This window comes from Equus przewalskii, chromosome 12 (assembly GCF_037783145.1).
Source record: "Equus przewalskii isolate Varuska chromosome 12, EquPr2, whole genome shotgun sequence".
Taxonomy (NCBI): Eukaryota; Metazoa; Chordata; class Mammalia; order Perissodactyla; family Equidae; genus Equus; species Equus przewalskii.
This window is the reverse complement of record NC_091842.1, coordinates 30929013-30944499: the sequence shown is the minus strand read 5'-3', so window position 1 is coordinate 30944499 and position 15487 is coordinate 30929013. Positions and strand designations below refer to the sequence as shown.

At 40.7% G+C, this 15487-nt stretch overlaps 2 protein-coding genes across 25 annotated transcripts in view; one reads left to right on the top strand and one right to left on the bottom strand.

The window, feature by feature from the left end:
* Positions 1-15487, bottom strand: part of LOC103551170 (uncharacterized) — a 73639-nt gene that overhangs the window by 6433 nt on the left and 51719 nt on the right. The gene's annotated exons all lie outside the window — the stretch shown is intronic.
* The window catches only part of MRTFB (myocardin related transcription factor B), a 259277-nt gene that overhangs the window by 219674 nt on the left and 24116 nt on the right, over positions 1-15487 (top strand). For all 24 annotated transcript variants that reach the window (XM_070568493.1, XM_070568501.1, XM_070568496.1 and 21 more), the window contains 2 exons: positions 9129-9254; positions 12233-12480. In XM_070568493.1, the coding sequence (XP_070424594.1) occupies positions 9129-9254; positions 12233-12480 (374 nt within the window). The remainder of the gene's footprint in view (positions 1-9128; positions 9255-12232; positions 12481-15487) is intronic.

Below are 15487 nucleotides of genomic sequence, written 5' to 3'. Positions count from 1 at the left end.
ATGGAGCACAGGGCCTGGTACAGAAAACGTGCTCTGCATGCTGGATTCAGCACCACGAGCGCTGACCGACGCCCTGCTTGTAGAAGCAGTGTTTGTGTTCTTCCATTTGACAGCAGAGCCTCTCCAACTGGATCCGTCAAGAGTAGTGCGGGAGCTACAGTTCATACTCTCCTGTCTGTCAGAGTTTACAGGGCAAGAGTGAATGGCCCCTCAGCTTTGCTGGACCCTGGCCTGGAAGAAGGATGAGGGTCACTGACCAGCCCATGCTCTGAGGGCTAAGCAGGCAGAAAGGGAGAGCAAGGGAGACAGCCCCTACTGTATTCTCACATATTTGCTGCACCCTGGTTTTGAGCTTTAAAAATAGGGCTAAAAAGAATGTCAAGTATGTAAGTAAATACCATTAAAAAACAGTTCTACTTATCCATTTGGGTTGTTTGTTCTCTGCTTCTGTCTGAGTAGGTCAGGGTATTAGACAGCTATTAGCATGGCTTTAGCTTTTAGTAACACAGAATTTTTGTCACCTCAGCCATCTGCTTGGTGATGGCTTCATGACAATTCCACCTGTGTAAGGGATTATTTTTCCCTGCATTACTCAGACTATTAGGTTTTTTACTTTGCTCTTGAAGCTGGGTCTCCAGCTGAGTTTATAAGTGAGAAACTTTAACCAGAGGCAGTCCCACCCAGTGCGCTGACATTCCAGCATTCCTTGATGGAAAAAAGCAGTGTTTCTTGAAGAATAAATATGATCTATTTATTGCCGGTGCAACACACACTAAGCCTTGGGTCATTCCTGGATTTAAGCATTAGTTTTCACAACACTCCTTAGTGTTGCTGCAGAGCCAGCTCTGACTGCCTCACTTGATATATATAAAATATATTCATCTCTGTAATCATAGTTACTTTCAATGTGTAGTTCAAGAGTAGCTGGACATGTTGTTTCTCATTAAATGTCAGTTTTCCAGAGGGCAGAGTCCCCTCCTTTTATCTGAGTAACCTCATGGTGAACACACAGGTCCAACGCAGAGCAAGTGCTTATGGCTTTAATGAATGAAACCCTTCAGAGATTATCTCTGCAATTTATTTTTTCCTGCTTTAGAATATCATTGCACCCCCAAAAAAGTCAGTCTCATCACTAGTGTTAAAATTGTCCTTATAAGGCAAAGATACTAAGAGAGCAGCATAAACTTCTTGTTTTTTGGGTATTCTTTAAAATGGAAACTCAGTGTAAGAATTCGACGCTGAATTTAGTTACTATAGATCCATGGTCCTCAAATTGCCACAGTGAAGGACTAGTTGGTGTGTGTTTTTTATATAGTTTAATTTCCAATGCACTGTGGACTAACCCTCTTGTACAATACAATAAAAGAGTGGGGTAGCATCGAAGTTCCTCAGACTCCGTACTTGTCTCAGGCAGGTAACAGGTGCACAGACCGCACTTTGAGGGGCTCTGCCATAGATTTCACTTTGCTGCTTGTTTACCTGAACCAGCTTTCTTCATGTGTTGATTAATCATCATTTCGAATCCTATGGCTTAAACACATTTTTCTAATTCCCCTATTCAAGTGTTTTTTATACTTGGCTGAAAATAAACTTCAAGGCCAGTGCGGGGAATTTCCTTTAGGTTCTTGAAAAGTTATATTCGCAGATAATTAGTTGAGAGAAAGGCTCAAGATTTCTTTATGCCTTGCTTTATTCCAAAATGTCTTATGACATATAGTCTACTTAATGCTTTTCTGGAACACACAGATAGATGCCCAAGGATTAAGTTCCTCCAGAAAGGAAGCAAATTAAAGAAACATTCCCTACAAGAAAATTTTTAACACATAGTATCTAGGTAAAGAAAAACTTTCCAGGCACTTCTCTTGCAATCCCAGTGCTAAAATGCTAATGATCTCATAATGTGTGCAGGACAGTACACCACCTCAAAATGTAAATTTTAATGGTGAAGAAATTTTTCTTTGAGATGTGTATTTCTGTGTGGTCTGTAAGAGACTAACACTGCTTCTCCTTTGACTTTTGTCTTTTCAATTCTGATCAAAGTACCGCTGGAAAGGACTTTGCCAAAATATTAATGGAATACACATCATATTTTGGATCTCAGTATATTTTATGCTTAAGCAATTCTTGAACAATGGAAAGCTGGAGAAAGTCAAGAACAGCTAGCCGCTTGTGGGTACCAGGAGCTGTAACACTGGTCTTTTAATCTGAAGACTTTCTCTCAGCGATTTCTTAAGCCATTTAATCGTTTATTATAAACACCCAGATGTTTGACTGTGTCATCTGACACGATCTGTGCTAATTTTCAAAGCCTGTGCTATAAGGACAAAGCCTGTGCTAAATTCAGAGTAGTGCTGAAAGGGAAGCTTGTTGGTCAGTTACTCTGTATTTTCAAGAAGACAAATTTAGGAGAATTTGGTAAACTTTTATTTCCCTATTGTATCAAGTAACTTTCAGGTAGATGACCTTCTGCCAAATAATATAGAAACCGTGGGTTTAAGCTAACAAAAAGAACGAGCAAAGTCTAATAGGTAAGCCGTTTACACATATATTAAATAAAAATCAGACTAACTTTTATTACAAATACTTATCAATAAAAGCCTGAACAGGGCATCAAAGATTTTGACTGTAATTTCTATTATTACTGCTTCAATTATGCTTTTTATAACTTATGTATCAAGAGGACTCTGCCACTATTATTACTTAGACTTTGAGTTGGTTTCCAGCATTGACTGTGAAGTTGTGTTTCATCCCAATTCTTAACTCAGTTCTCCTGTGACCAGTAGGGAAGTGCATAAAATAGTGCATTATGTAGAATAAGCCTTTCCTATTTATTTATAAATAAATGTTTATTGAATATAATTGAGATGATGAGAAAAAAACAATGGCCAGCATTTGCTGAGCACTTACTTGCGCCGGGCACTGAGCTGCTTGCTTTAGTGTGTTACCTGGGCTGATGTCAGGAGAAGAGAGCACACCTGTCTGGCCCGCACAGGATCGGAACTAATGACCTTGTTCTTATTCGGCCAACAGTTTGAGATTCTTCTGAAGACTACTTTCCAGCGCATCATCCTGTTATGACTCATAGCGACAACTGCTATTTTGTATTACTTAAATACATACAGAACATTATTTCCTCAACTATACACTCTACTCAGCTATCGTAACTCGGTTACCAAAAATGAATAATGATAATTCAAACACTTATTTTGCTCCCATATTCTAGCCACAAATGGTCACTTTGACTAACTTGTGAGAGTCACCAACATGATCACACCAAGGTTATAACAGACATTCTGCTTGATTCTGGAGAATACGATAAATAGTATGTGACAGCTTTATAAAGAGGACTGTATTTAAATAGGGTGGACATTGGCTCCAGGGTTTCCAGAGTTGATCTGAAGCATTAATAAAATTTTATGTTGATCTTTCTATGAAGTTGCCACCAAAAGTAACGGATTCGTTAATGATTAGAGCAGGTTTGACACTCTACCTGATTAATCACCCTTCTGCTTTGTGGCATTATCTTAGTAGTTGTAGTATTGGCTATGATCGAACTATTAAAAATTAGAAGTACTAAATAAATGGACTCACATTTTGAGATTTTGGTGCATGTATTTACATGCTTAACACTGTCTCACAAGTGATAGAAAATCTCACTATAAATAATAATGCACATCAACAATGTAGCAGAATAGGGAGGTCCAGGCCTCGTTCTCCTGCAGAAACATTAAGTAGACTACAGACTGACGAAAATAACTTTATAAGAGCTCTGGAAACCAGAGAGATCCACACCAACCAACCAAACACTCGATCAAGAAAAGGTCACATTCACAAAGGTAGAAAATGTCATGGCGTTTTACTCACCTTTGCCCATCCTCTCCCCAGCATGGCATGAGCAGAAGCAAGGCAACAAAAGAAAAGAAAAAAATAACTAGACTTCATCAAAATTAAAAATTTCTGGGACTGGCCCTGTGGTGTGGTGGTGAAGTTAGGCCTGCTCTACTTCAGCAGCCTGGGTTCTCAGGTTTGGATCCTGGGCATAGACCCACATTTCTCATCAACCATGCTGTGGCAGCAACCCACATATGAAGTGGAGGAAGACTGGCCTAGATGTTAGCTCAGGGTGAATCTTCCTCAAGCAAAACAAAAACAGAAGATTGGCAACAGATGTTAGCCCAAGGGTAATCTTCCTCAGCAAAAAAAAAAAAAAACTTCTCTGCATCAAAGGACACTATCAACAAGGTGAAAAGCAACCCACAGGAGAAGAAATTTGCAAATCGTATATCTGATAAGGGGTTAATATCCAGAATATATGAAGAACTTCCACAACTCAACAACAACGAAAGAAATCAAAAGTAGGCAAAGGACTAAAATAGACATTTCTCCAAAGAAGATATAAACGAATGGCCAATAAGCACATGAAAAGACACTCAACATCACTAATCACTAAAGAAATGCAAATCCAAACCATAACAAGATATCACCTCGCAGGGGCCGGCCCCGTGGCCTAGTGGGTAAGTTCACGTGCTCTGCTTCGGTGGCCTGGGGTTTCGCCGGTTCAGATCCTGGGTACAGACATGGCACCGCTCATCAGGCCATGCCAAGGAGGTGGCGTCCCACATAGCACAACCAGAAGGACCCACAACTAAAATATACAACTATGTACTGGGGGGATTTGAGGAGAAGAAGGAAAAAGGAAAAAAAAGAAAAAACAAGATTGGCAACAGTTGTTAGCTCAGGTGCCAATCTTTAAATAAAAAAAAAGATCACCTCACACTATTAGAACGGCAACTATCAAAAGAACAGGAATTAACAGTTGTTGGCAAGGATGTGGAGAAATTAGAACTCTTGTGCACTGTTGGTGAGATTGTGAAATGGTGCAATCACTATAGAAAATGGCATGGTACTTCCTCAAAAAGTTAAAAATAGAATTCCCATATGATCTGACAATTCCATTTCTGGGTATGTGCCCCAAAAAGCTGACAGCAGGGACCTAGACAGGCATTTGTATACCCACATTGAAAGTCCATGTGTCTACTGACAAGTGAATAGATAAACAAAATACAGGTAAACAAAATACACACGTGGAACAACGTTTCAGTCAACAACAGACCACATATACGATGGTGGTCCCATAAGATTAGTACCATATAGCCCAGGTGTGTAGTGGGCTACACCATCTAGGTTTGTGTAAATACAATCTGATGTTTGCACAATGACAAAATCAGCTAAGGATGCATTTCTCAGAATGTATCCCCATCGTTAAGCAACACATGACTGTATGGTATATACATACAATGGAATGTTATTCAGCCTTTAAAAAAAAAAGGAAATTTTGACACACGGACCTTGAGGACATTATAGTAAGTGAAATAAGCCAGCCACAAAAGTAAAAAAGTTACATGATTCCACTTAGGTCAGGTGCCTAGAACAGTCAGATTCATACAGACAGAAAGTAGGTGGTGGTTGCCAAGGGGAGGGGAAACTAGGGGGTTGTTGTATAGCGTTTCAGTTTGGGAAGATGAGAAAGTTCTGGAGCTGGGTGGTGCTGACGGTTGCAGAACAATGTGGAAGTACTGAATGCCATAGAACTGTAGGTTTTTTTAAGTGAGGATACATGCAGACCCTCGCTACTAATCAGGTAATAAGTACCAACTAAACATTCACTGGGTACTGTGCCAATGAATTAACTCACTCTGACTGTTTCAACTACTTGTACTAAAAATGAAATGCTTAAACTTACAACTGTGTATTACAGAAACAAGTGGTCAGTGCTAGGGATATATGTTAACAAAGCTAGAATTTTACATAAAATACCCATCTGTTAAAGATACCAAGCATGTGTTTTTGATTTGTATTCGACTCACTCATTGACTAGTGTTCTTTTTCTTTGGGGACTGAAATATGGAAACAATATTTAAAGAATAATTGCATTTTCAATTTCTTATTTGCATATTGCCATCTTGATTAAGATCGCTGCTGCATCCTCAATTAAAAACACATTTACTATAGATTTTCAATCTACAGTACCAAAAAGTTTTGTTTTTAAATATCTAGTTTCTGTCCCTCTAGGCGCTTAAAGAAATTCTAATAAAAAACGGAACTTATCAGAGAAGAGTGATTGGTCCTTGAGAAGTGTATTGTCTTTTCAGAAGGAACCCGTGCAGACACCAGAAACATTATAAAACGTTAATCAGCTTAAACATTTGCTCTGACCAACTTTTTTTGTAGCAGAGCTTTCCCATAGCAATTTCCAATAAGAGACAAGTCAGTCTTTAAGATCGGAAGTGCTATCTTTTGAGTTTTATTTCAAGTATAAATATCCATTTTTAAACAACAATGTTTTTCTGACATTTCCTTTCACGGTGTTATGATGACAGTTAGACGACTGGTGCTCTTGAGACCTATACCTTGTAAAGGGAACAGTGATTGGAGCCAATAAAATAAAGCCAAGTTTGCAACCTTTTTGTTTCTTTGGAGAAAAAATTCTGAATTGTGTTGAGATTAATTTTTTTTTTTTTGATTGGCACCTGGGCTAACAACTGTTGCCAATCTTTTTTTTTTTTTTCTGCTTTATTTCCCAAAACCCCCTGGTGCATAGTTGTATATCTTAGTTGCAGGTCCTTCTAGTTGTGGGATGTGGGACGCCGCCTCAACGTGGCCTGACAGGCAGTGCCATGTCCGCGCCCAGGATCCGAACCCTGGGCTGCCGCAGCGGAGCGCGCGAACTTAACCACTCGGCCACGGAGACGGCCCCCTGTTGAGATTAAATTTTGATAGTACATAAGGTGAACTTAGGCCGCAGTGGCAATTTAAGCATATTTAAAGCCTTCTTTTAAGATTTTAACATATTGCTCAGTTTACTGTGGAACAAAATATGTGTAGTATCCTTTATAGCTTGGATATTCTTTTAATCCTTTTTGGAATACTGTAATTTCAGAAGTACTAATATTTAGATTTTTTTGGTAACTTTGGCCACTAGGATCCTAACATCTAGATAGGATCTAAGACTTGGGGTGGGGGGGTCCTTTCTAGGGTATCTAAAAAAGATTGGAAAAAAGTAGAGTTTTGATATTTCTCCCTTTTTAACCATAATTTATTTTCAGATCAGGTAAATCATTGTATCTCAGTTGAGTTATTCTCATGTTATGGTGAAGTGATTTTCCGGGTTAGCAAAGTCACCAAACTACCAAGAGTTAATAAAATGGGAGTATGAGTAATCAAAGCTGAAGTCAGTTAGACAGGGTCTAGAAATATAGGCAAAACATTTTCATAACTATTCCACTTGATACCACATTCACGCTCCTGGGTTATTTTTCAGATTATTAACACTGACTACTCTCAGATGCATCATTACTATCATATCAGTCAGTAGGCGCTGGACTGGTAAAATAGCTTGCTAGGCTAGTAGCATTTACCTACAACGAAATCGATAGATATCAAAATTCAAATGTCTGATGCTACTTCATATGCCTGTTCTTTAGTTTTTCCCCTGGACTGTTTCTCCCCTGTGTGAAAACTGACCCAGAGATAAGTATCCTCATTTCTAAAAAATGTACAAAATAAAAGGAAAACAAATAACACAAAACCATATCCCTTAGGGCAGTGATCAGCTGGCCATCTTCTTTTACTTCATGTCAGAGGCTCATTAAGGAGCCAGCTCGCTTAGGGCCATTTGGGGGCAGAAGACAGCCTGGAACAGAAGTGTTAAGACTCTTGCATAAGTCCTTTCTGTTCGTTTGTTTGAAAATGAAATTGAGTATAGCCATCTTTAAAAAGTCAAGTTTTTATATTGTCAACACTTACTAATAATTACTTAAAAGCTGAAATAAATGGCACAATGAAAACAAACCTTAAAGAGAGCCGAAGTGAGCATCCACAGTTAATTGCACTCACACGCACACCATCTCAGCCAGGCGTGAGAGTATGACCTAGTGTGACCTAGCATGAGTAACGCATAGAATTTCCCTTCACCCGCTAAACAGATGTTTATTGAGTAACTAGTAGGTGCCAAGCTTCATATTTCCCGCTGCTAACAGCCCTCTTGAGTTTTCACGTCCTTTATTTAAGGAGGGAAAATACAGTTTGCTATTTTTAAATCCAAATACTTCAACAAGAGAATTGATTTAGATTGTTGTAATGAATTTGAAAGTTGTTCGGGAAAGTGGAAGTGATAAAGGAAGACATTTTTCCTTAAGATAAAGCTAGTAATGGTAAGTCCTAGTAGTAATCAATCTGCAGCATTTAGCTGATTTATTATTATAATAATATCTCTTTCCAGTAAATGAGTACTTAAAATCCACTTAAAGTCGATTGCTCGTGGGACTTCATAAAACCCTGACAAAGCCTTCTGGGGCTTCTTTTGTTAATACATGACTCCAAATTGAGATTCAGGAATTGCTTGGTTTGGCCTGGGTAGCAGATTAGCTTCTTGCTCTAAGTGTGAGGGTACTGTCAATGAAACAGGTCACTCTTATCACAATATAGCCTTCAGATTTTCTCCTGTTGCAAGAAATGGGTGCAGTGGTTAAGGAGGGTACTAGCCAGGTCTGGAGACAGGAACACAAGCATAAGGCACATGTACGGACACCTGCTAGAGTGGGCCTCCAGGAAGTGGGAACTTTCCTACCAGGCACGCCTGACCGTGGATCTGGAGTGTGGGAGAGGGGGTTCATTGGGCCCTGTACTCAAGACTAAAGATCACATTTGAATTAGCCCGGGTTAGTGTAACCTATACGGCAAGAAAATCTCACGAATACCGTGTATTGTTTTGATCATTGTTACAAGAGTCTCAAGACTTTTTTCCTGCCAAAAAGGACAGCTCTTCTGTAGAAACAGCGTCTGTAGGACAGCTCTTCTTTTCTGAGAAAACACTACAGTTTAGTCAGTCTGGCCTTATTTAGCTTTAGCTTTTCATTGCTGTTGGGGCAAAGTACTAAATAATGGCTCTGCAGAGGGAAGCATGGTATTGTACCCTCTGGATCTCAGATATAATAGTGTATTTTTCTTTTGTTTCTTTTCTAGTGGACTTATTAAAAAAAATGAGGTCATTCTCTTATAATTCTGGTTTTTCTGTTTTTACTGTCATTGATTTCACAGACTTGTTCCCTTTCTGCCTTTTCCACCAGTTTACTTCAGCAGTTCCTGAATTCTTGAAAACTCCTACTACGGATCAGCCCCCCACAAGGTCCACAGCTCCTGTCCCCCCCACAAACACTGTGTCCTCAGCAAAGCCTGGGCCAGCACTGGTAAAGGTGGGTACCCTGCACGCACGCTGGTTTGAGTATCTTCACTTGGGACTATTGTCTGTAGCCCTGTGCACGGAAGACAAAAGTATGTGTTCATGTTGCCCAGCCTGACTTCTAGCCTGAAGCCTTGAAAATGAAACCATGGAAGGACTTAGTAGACCAGGACTTGATATTTGAAACGACCACCTTCAACACAGGACCTACTGTTCTATGTTCACAGAAGAACAGCAAAAATTGGGTCTGGATGGAACTGCTAGAACAGCACAAAAAGGCTTTCGGAGCCATTTTATCAGCAGTTCCTAAGGTGGCTTCCACTCAGACACTAAGACGAAACGAGGGGAGAGCAGAGTCAGTTAGAGCTGCTTTAGCACAGCGTTGAGATTCACGCATCTCACTCACAGATGTCTTCAATGGTGACATGACTTTGGGCTTTATACACAAGGCCAAACTCAGTGGTGTTCCAGATATATTACATGACAGGTTAAAGGTTTTGGAGAAACAAATACTTTTTTTGATTTAGCAGATTTGGCCTGATGAAGCTTGGTTTGTTCTTCAGATAAGCTGCAGATTTGTGGCACTGTTCCCTGAATTTTACTTGGTCAAAATAATTCAGTTAGACTAAGTCCCAAGGAAGATTAAAAATTGTAATATATAGTACATTTTTAAAGTTTTTAAAGTGTATTTTGAACTGCTAAATAAAGAGGAAGGAGGATAAACTGAGGAATAGTTCAGTCATTTCAGGTATGGCTTTGCCAAAACTAGCAGAACACAGATACTAAGCTTTCAGAACTAAAACAGGACATTAGAGAGCCAGCTAACGCCCTCACCGCCTTTCAGATGAGGAGACTGAGGCGGGAAGAAGGGATGAGGCTGGGAAGGACCGCGGTCTAGCCTCCTCTTTGCCTTCTCAGTGAACCCACTGCAGCGCTCTTCACAGGCGGCTAGCCTCGGCCTCTTCCTCACTGCCGTCCATCCACAGGAGCTGGCCTGGTGCTTGGCCTTCCTGGAGAGAAGGCTCTCTTTCTACTCCAGGCTCTCTTTGTCAGTGTGGCCGAGTGTACATGGCTTCAGGGCATCTATCAGTGTATTTCACCATCTTCCATCGCTTAGTATTGGAGCCAGAAATTCCTGAGGGTGGCAAGTGACAACTGTGCCAGTAAAATCAGCTCTCAGCTCCTCTTCCCACATCCCCAAGCATGTACCACTAATGGCACAAAGAGGGTTCGAATGCCAACCCATCCTTCCCTGCAGATACTGAATTTCTTCTCTGCCTCTCCTCTCCTCTCCTCTGAATCTCTACTCTTCACTAGTGTCTTTCTTTAAGGAGGACTTTGGTTCTAGGGCAAGAGGCATTGCTTAAGAATGTGAGGTTCAGGGTTTGAGAAGGGAATCCTAGGACTATGCCAGTAGCGGAAAGGACAGGTACATATTAGGAAACAGACCACAATTCTTTGGGTTTTTCTATAAGGAAAGCTATTTCCCATCCTCACTGAGAGACCAGACATGTGGCAGTTAATAGGTAAGAGTAGATTCAGTCTCAGGAATACTAGTATTGTGTTTACCCCCACCCCCTTCAGTAGGTACATTCCTCACCCTGGCTGAATCAGTTGTTTATCATTACAGAACAATTACAGTCAAACCTCCTTACCCCAGCCCCATTCAGTGTTACGATCAGTTTGAAAAGACTAGAAGTAAAATTTATTATTGATGACAAAATAAGCAGATGATAGTGATTTGATTAATATTGTGAGATTGTAGGAGGATGTTTTAGCAGGCAAGAATATTCTCTGACAGTGTGATGTATTTCAAGTGCCTGATAATTCAAGTGATTTCTAATTAGCATGCACATTCATCATTCATTTATTCAACACTTATCACGCACCTTCTCTGTGCCAGGCACTGTTCTGGGTCCTAGAAGTAGATACAGCAGTGAGGGAAACATCACGACTCACCCCCATGGTTAGGAGCGGGCGGTACACAGACGACAGAATACAGAGTACGCCACGTGGGGAAGCAAAAGACGAGGATAGGGGGTGCTGGGGAGGCGTTTCTATTTTAAACAGAGTGCTCTGGTAAAATGAGCAGATGCTGTTTGGGCAGAGACGTGAAGAGGGGAGGGAGGGAGCCATGAGGGTGCCTGTGGGGAGAAAGTTGGAAGTCTCTGAACAAGGAAGCCAGGATGACTGAACAGAGATGGCTGAGGGACAAAAAGTAAATGCTAATAGTGATGACTTCTGGTCTATAGAATATGGTGGTTTTTATTTTCTTCTTTGTCTTTGTTTTTGGGGCTGTTTTGCAATTTCCTAATTCTTTGAATATGAACATATATAACATCACTCCAAGAGCTATATTTAATTTAGTATTTCTCAAAGTCTTCTTATTGTTTACCTAAAGCCCCTTAGGAATAATTTCATGTACCTTGTTGTTTTGTTTTGTTGATGGACTTTTTTTTTCAGATTAACGTTTTTTATAATATGAATACCAAAAAGTAGAAAATGATCTGATAACTTACAAATGGAAGAGAAGAAAAAAACTCAGGAAAAAGTCATCTGATTCTTAATCATAAGACAGGGTCTCACACTATAGTGAAATATACTTAATCTTTTCCCTATTGTATATGTAGTATACAACCTGTTTTTCACTAGGAGATAATATATGTAAGCACTTAGCAGTGTGTCGACACAGGAGACGCACAGTAAATGTTGAATTTAAACAGACAATGCTGAGCTGAGCATCTTGTCCTTACTCTAAGGGAACAATGCAGCAGGAGAAAATAAGTTCTTAGGTGCAAGATTTCTTGGTGAAAGGGAGTACACAAAGGTTTTTATGGCTCTTGAAATGTATTTAGTACATTGCTTTCCAAAGCAGCTATATCACTTTCTAAGATGCATTGCTTTTTAATTTCAAATCATTTAGGCATGCAATAGAATAGATTGCATGTGGTGGCATCTCTTAAAATGTTATTTTCTTTTTCTCGAAAATAGCAAAGCCATCCCAAGAATCCGAATGACAAACACCGTAGCAAAAAGTGCAAAGATCCCAAACCCCGGGTGAAGAAGTTGAAGTACCACCAGTACATTCCACCAGATCAGAAAGGTGAGAAGAACGAGCCACAGATGGACTCCAACTACGCCCGCCTGCTCCAGCAGCAGCAGCTGTTCCTGCAGCTACAGATCCTGAGCCAGCAGCAGCAGCACTACAACTACCAGACCATCCTGCCCGCGCCACTCAAGTACGGTGCTGGGGTCAACGCTGGCTTCCTAAAGGGAGTTTACTGTGGGTGTTTTATGAGGAACCATTAGTTACCAAAGGTTGGATGTTGTGATTTATTTGTGCTCAATGATTATTTTCATTTTATTGTCACCAAGGGTTATCATACAGTGTCTGAAGTCAGCATAGTGAGAATAGCCTGCATTCCAGTCCAGTTTTTGTCCTCCAAAATAGGTTCTGAACTTTTCAAGTTAGAAATGACTTTTCACAATTAGTCATCCAGGAGAGATTTGCCTGTTATTTGCCTGCTATTTACTCAAAAAGTATTAGATGCTATGAGAAAAGCATAAGTACCAGACCTGATATAAACAGTTCACCAAAAAAAAGACAGATGAGCATAAAACCTGGTGTGGTCAAGGAAAGCTTCATGAAAAAGACAGGATATTTATATGGAAAAGGGCCGGAAACCTGGGAAGGGTCCTTCCAAGCAAAGAGAAATGATCTGCATGCAGTACAGAGGAAGGAGTAAGCAATGCCTGTTTATTAGCTGGTGAGAAAAATGGCCTGAATAAAGAATGTGATTAATTTTTAAGAAAAGTGGAAGCCAAAATTGAGTAGAGCCAATGTCTGGAGGAACTTGAAGTTGGGCAGACTATAATTTTGATGTGGTAGATGTTTCAGAGGGTCATAGTGACATGGTAAGAGCAAAATGCAGGAAAGAATAGTTTGATACTGGTATTGAAAGTGATGCAGGGTCGGTGAGCCGAGGAGTCGAAAGAAAGATTTCTTTAGACTCTTAAGATCTGGCAGTAGTGCTCTTTTATTTAGAGAATAGTATAGAATAGCATGGGGACAGGACCCATGGGCAGTCAGAGCTTCTGCTGCCACCGCTTCTGCTGCTCCCGCTGGCATGGGGACAGAGCCCATGGGCAGGCAGAGCCGCTGCTGCTGCCCCCGCTGGCATGGGGACAGGACCCACGGGCAGTCAGAGCTCCTGCTGCTGCCCCGAGTTGAGGGTTAGGGCTAAATTTAAGGCATAGGTATGTGAGTTATCTCTTTACAAGACAAAGAATATGTAAAAAAGTTAAAATGGTATCAGTGCCCTGTTTGGTCTGGCCATTTGGCGGTCCCACAACTTTTAGATAAGAATCAAACCGGATTGAGTAAATGGCAGAAGTCACCGCTTGAATTTTATCCTCGGCTAAAGACAAAGGAGGATTGGTGGGGGGGGTGGGGGGGTGGGGGTCAGTTACATGAGGTTGCCAGACAGTAACCAACTTAAGTTCTTGCCTCTGGCATTGATTAAGAGCTTCTAGAGATAAGACCATCCCTCCTTCTTCCTGGCACAGAGAGGGAGGCATCTTCACAGATAGAGGTTTCCCTTAGAAATGTAAATGTTTCCCAACAAAGGGGCAAACAAATTCCACTCCTTGGAGCCTGAATCTCATCTGTAGTTTTAAAACTAACCAGCCTAAAAATCCTCATCATAAGCCATTTTAAAATTAAGCAGCCTAAAAATCCTCATCAAAAGGGAGTCTGGAAATAGGAAAACCAGTTACAAATATTGCAGTAAATTGGATATGAGAAGATGAAAGGGCGCTGATAATGGAAAGGAAGGAACAGGTGATACATGTTTGAAAAGACAATGAAAGGTCTTGGTGACCAACAGCTGTGAAGAAGGAACACGTTTCCAAAGTTTGAGCCTAATCAGGAGAGACAGAAGGGAGTGAGTTTAGATGATTTCTGAGATTGAATTCATAGCAAGACGTCCACAACTAATTTTAATTATGTGACAAAGGAAATTTCTAGATATACATCCTCAATATGGTTTTTCTGGGAAACAGATAAAAATGCAAACACTCTGTTCACTTTTCAGGAGAAAGGGATATTTACATTCAACTCGAGAAAAGAAACTCTAGAAAGAGATCTAGAATCTCATTACAAGGAAAGACTATTCTCTGTGATCAGGCCACTCAGTTTATGATCATGTGATCTGTAGAATCTTTACTTTTGTTTTCTACACGTAGGCTAAGCCTTCCTCCAAAGGGAGCCCCTGTTTTCTAGGAGTAGAAAAGGATTAAAACCCACTAGAAAGCTTCTTTGTTAAGAAATGTCTCTTCATATGCTAATGATTATCAATTCACTTTTTTTCTTTAAGATCCAAATATCTTGAGGAAGATAAGACCTATTAGTCATTCAGACCTTACTGTGAAGTACTTAAATCTAAAACATCAGGGCACAGAGATGAAGAAAGAAAGAATTTTTGCAGCATGTTATTATTTTAAGAGCAAGCAGGCCTGAGTGAGCTGTTGACATTGGAAGGGAACCAGGGGAGGCCAAGGAGAATTGGAAGAGCATCAGAGACCGTCTGCCGCTGCTCACAGCTCTACCTAGGACCCAGGGAGGCATCCTCCACCGCCGCCCTCCTCTGGCTTGGGCACCAGCCATGATGGCTCACATTTCTGTGCGCCTTACCATGCACCACGCAATGTGCTCAACACCTGACATCACTGTCATCCTCATTCCCATTCCCAGATTAGGGGCTGTTAAACTGAAACCCCACACAAGGGCTTTTGTATTGCATCTATCTATGAAATAGTCTTTTCTGTCATGAAGAAACTGGCTGTGTGGGGCCAGCTTCGTAGACAGGAAGAATACGTCTGAGGGGTGCGGTATCTGAACTCTCGCAGTTCCCTGTCTTTCCCCGCTCCCTCAAAGATTCCCACCACTAAAGTACCTAAGACATTCACCTAAGGAAAACAGCATACAAAAAGGCCCGGGAATGAGGAGGAGGAAAGATCTTTTATTTTTGTATATTATTTCACCACGCAGAGACTGAGCATAAGTTTGGTTTAATTTCTAGGTCCTGAAAATGGAGATGTTGTTTTCTAACACACTGTTTCTTTTTAACAAAATCCCAATACAAGAGCCTGAATGTGGAAGCCTCCAGTGCCCGCAGTAGAGGGACTACCTGATGAGGCAGCCCTTAGGTACCCTGGAGAGAGCAAGAGCCTGAAAACACGGGGCTT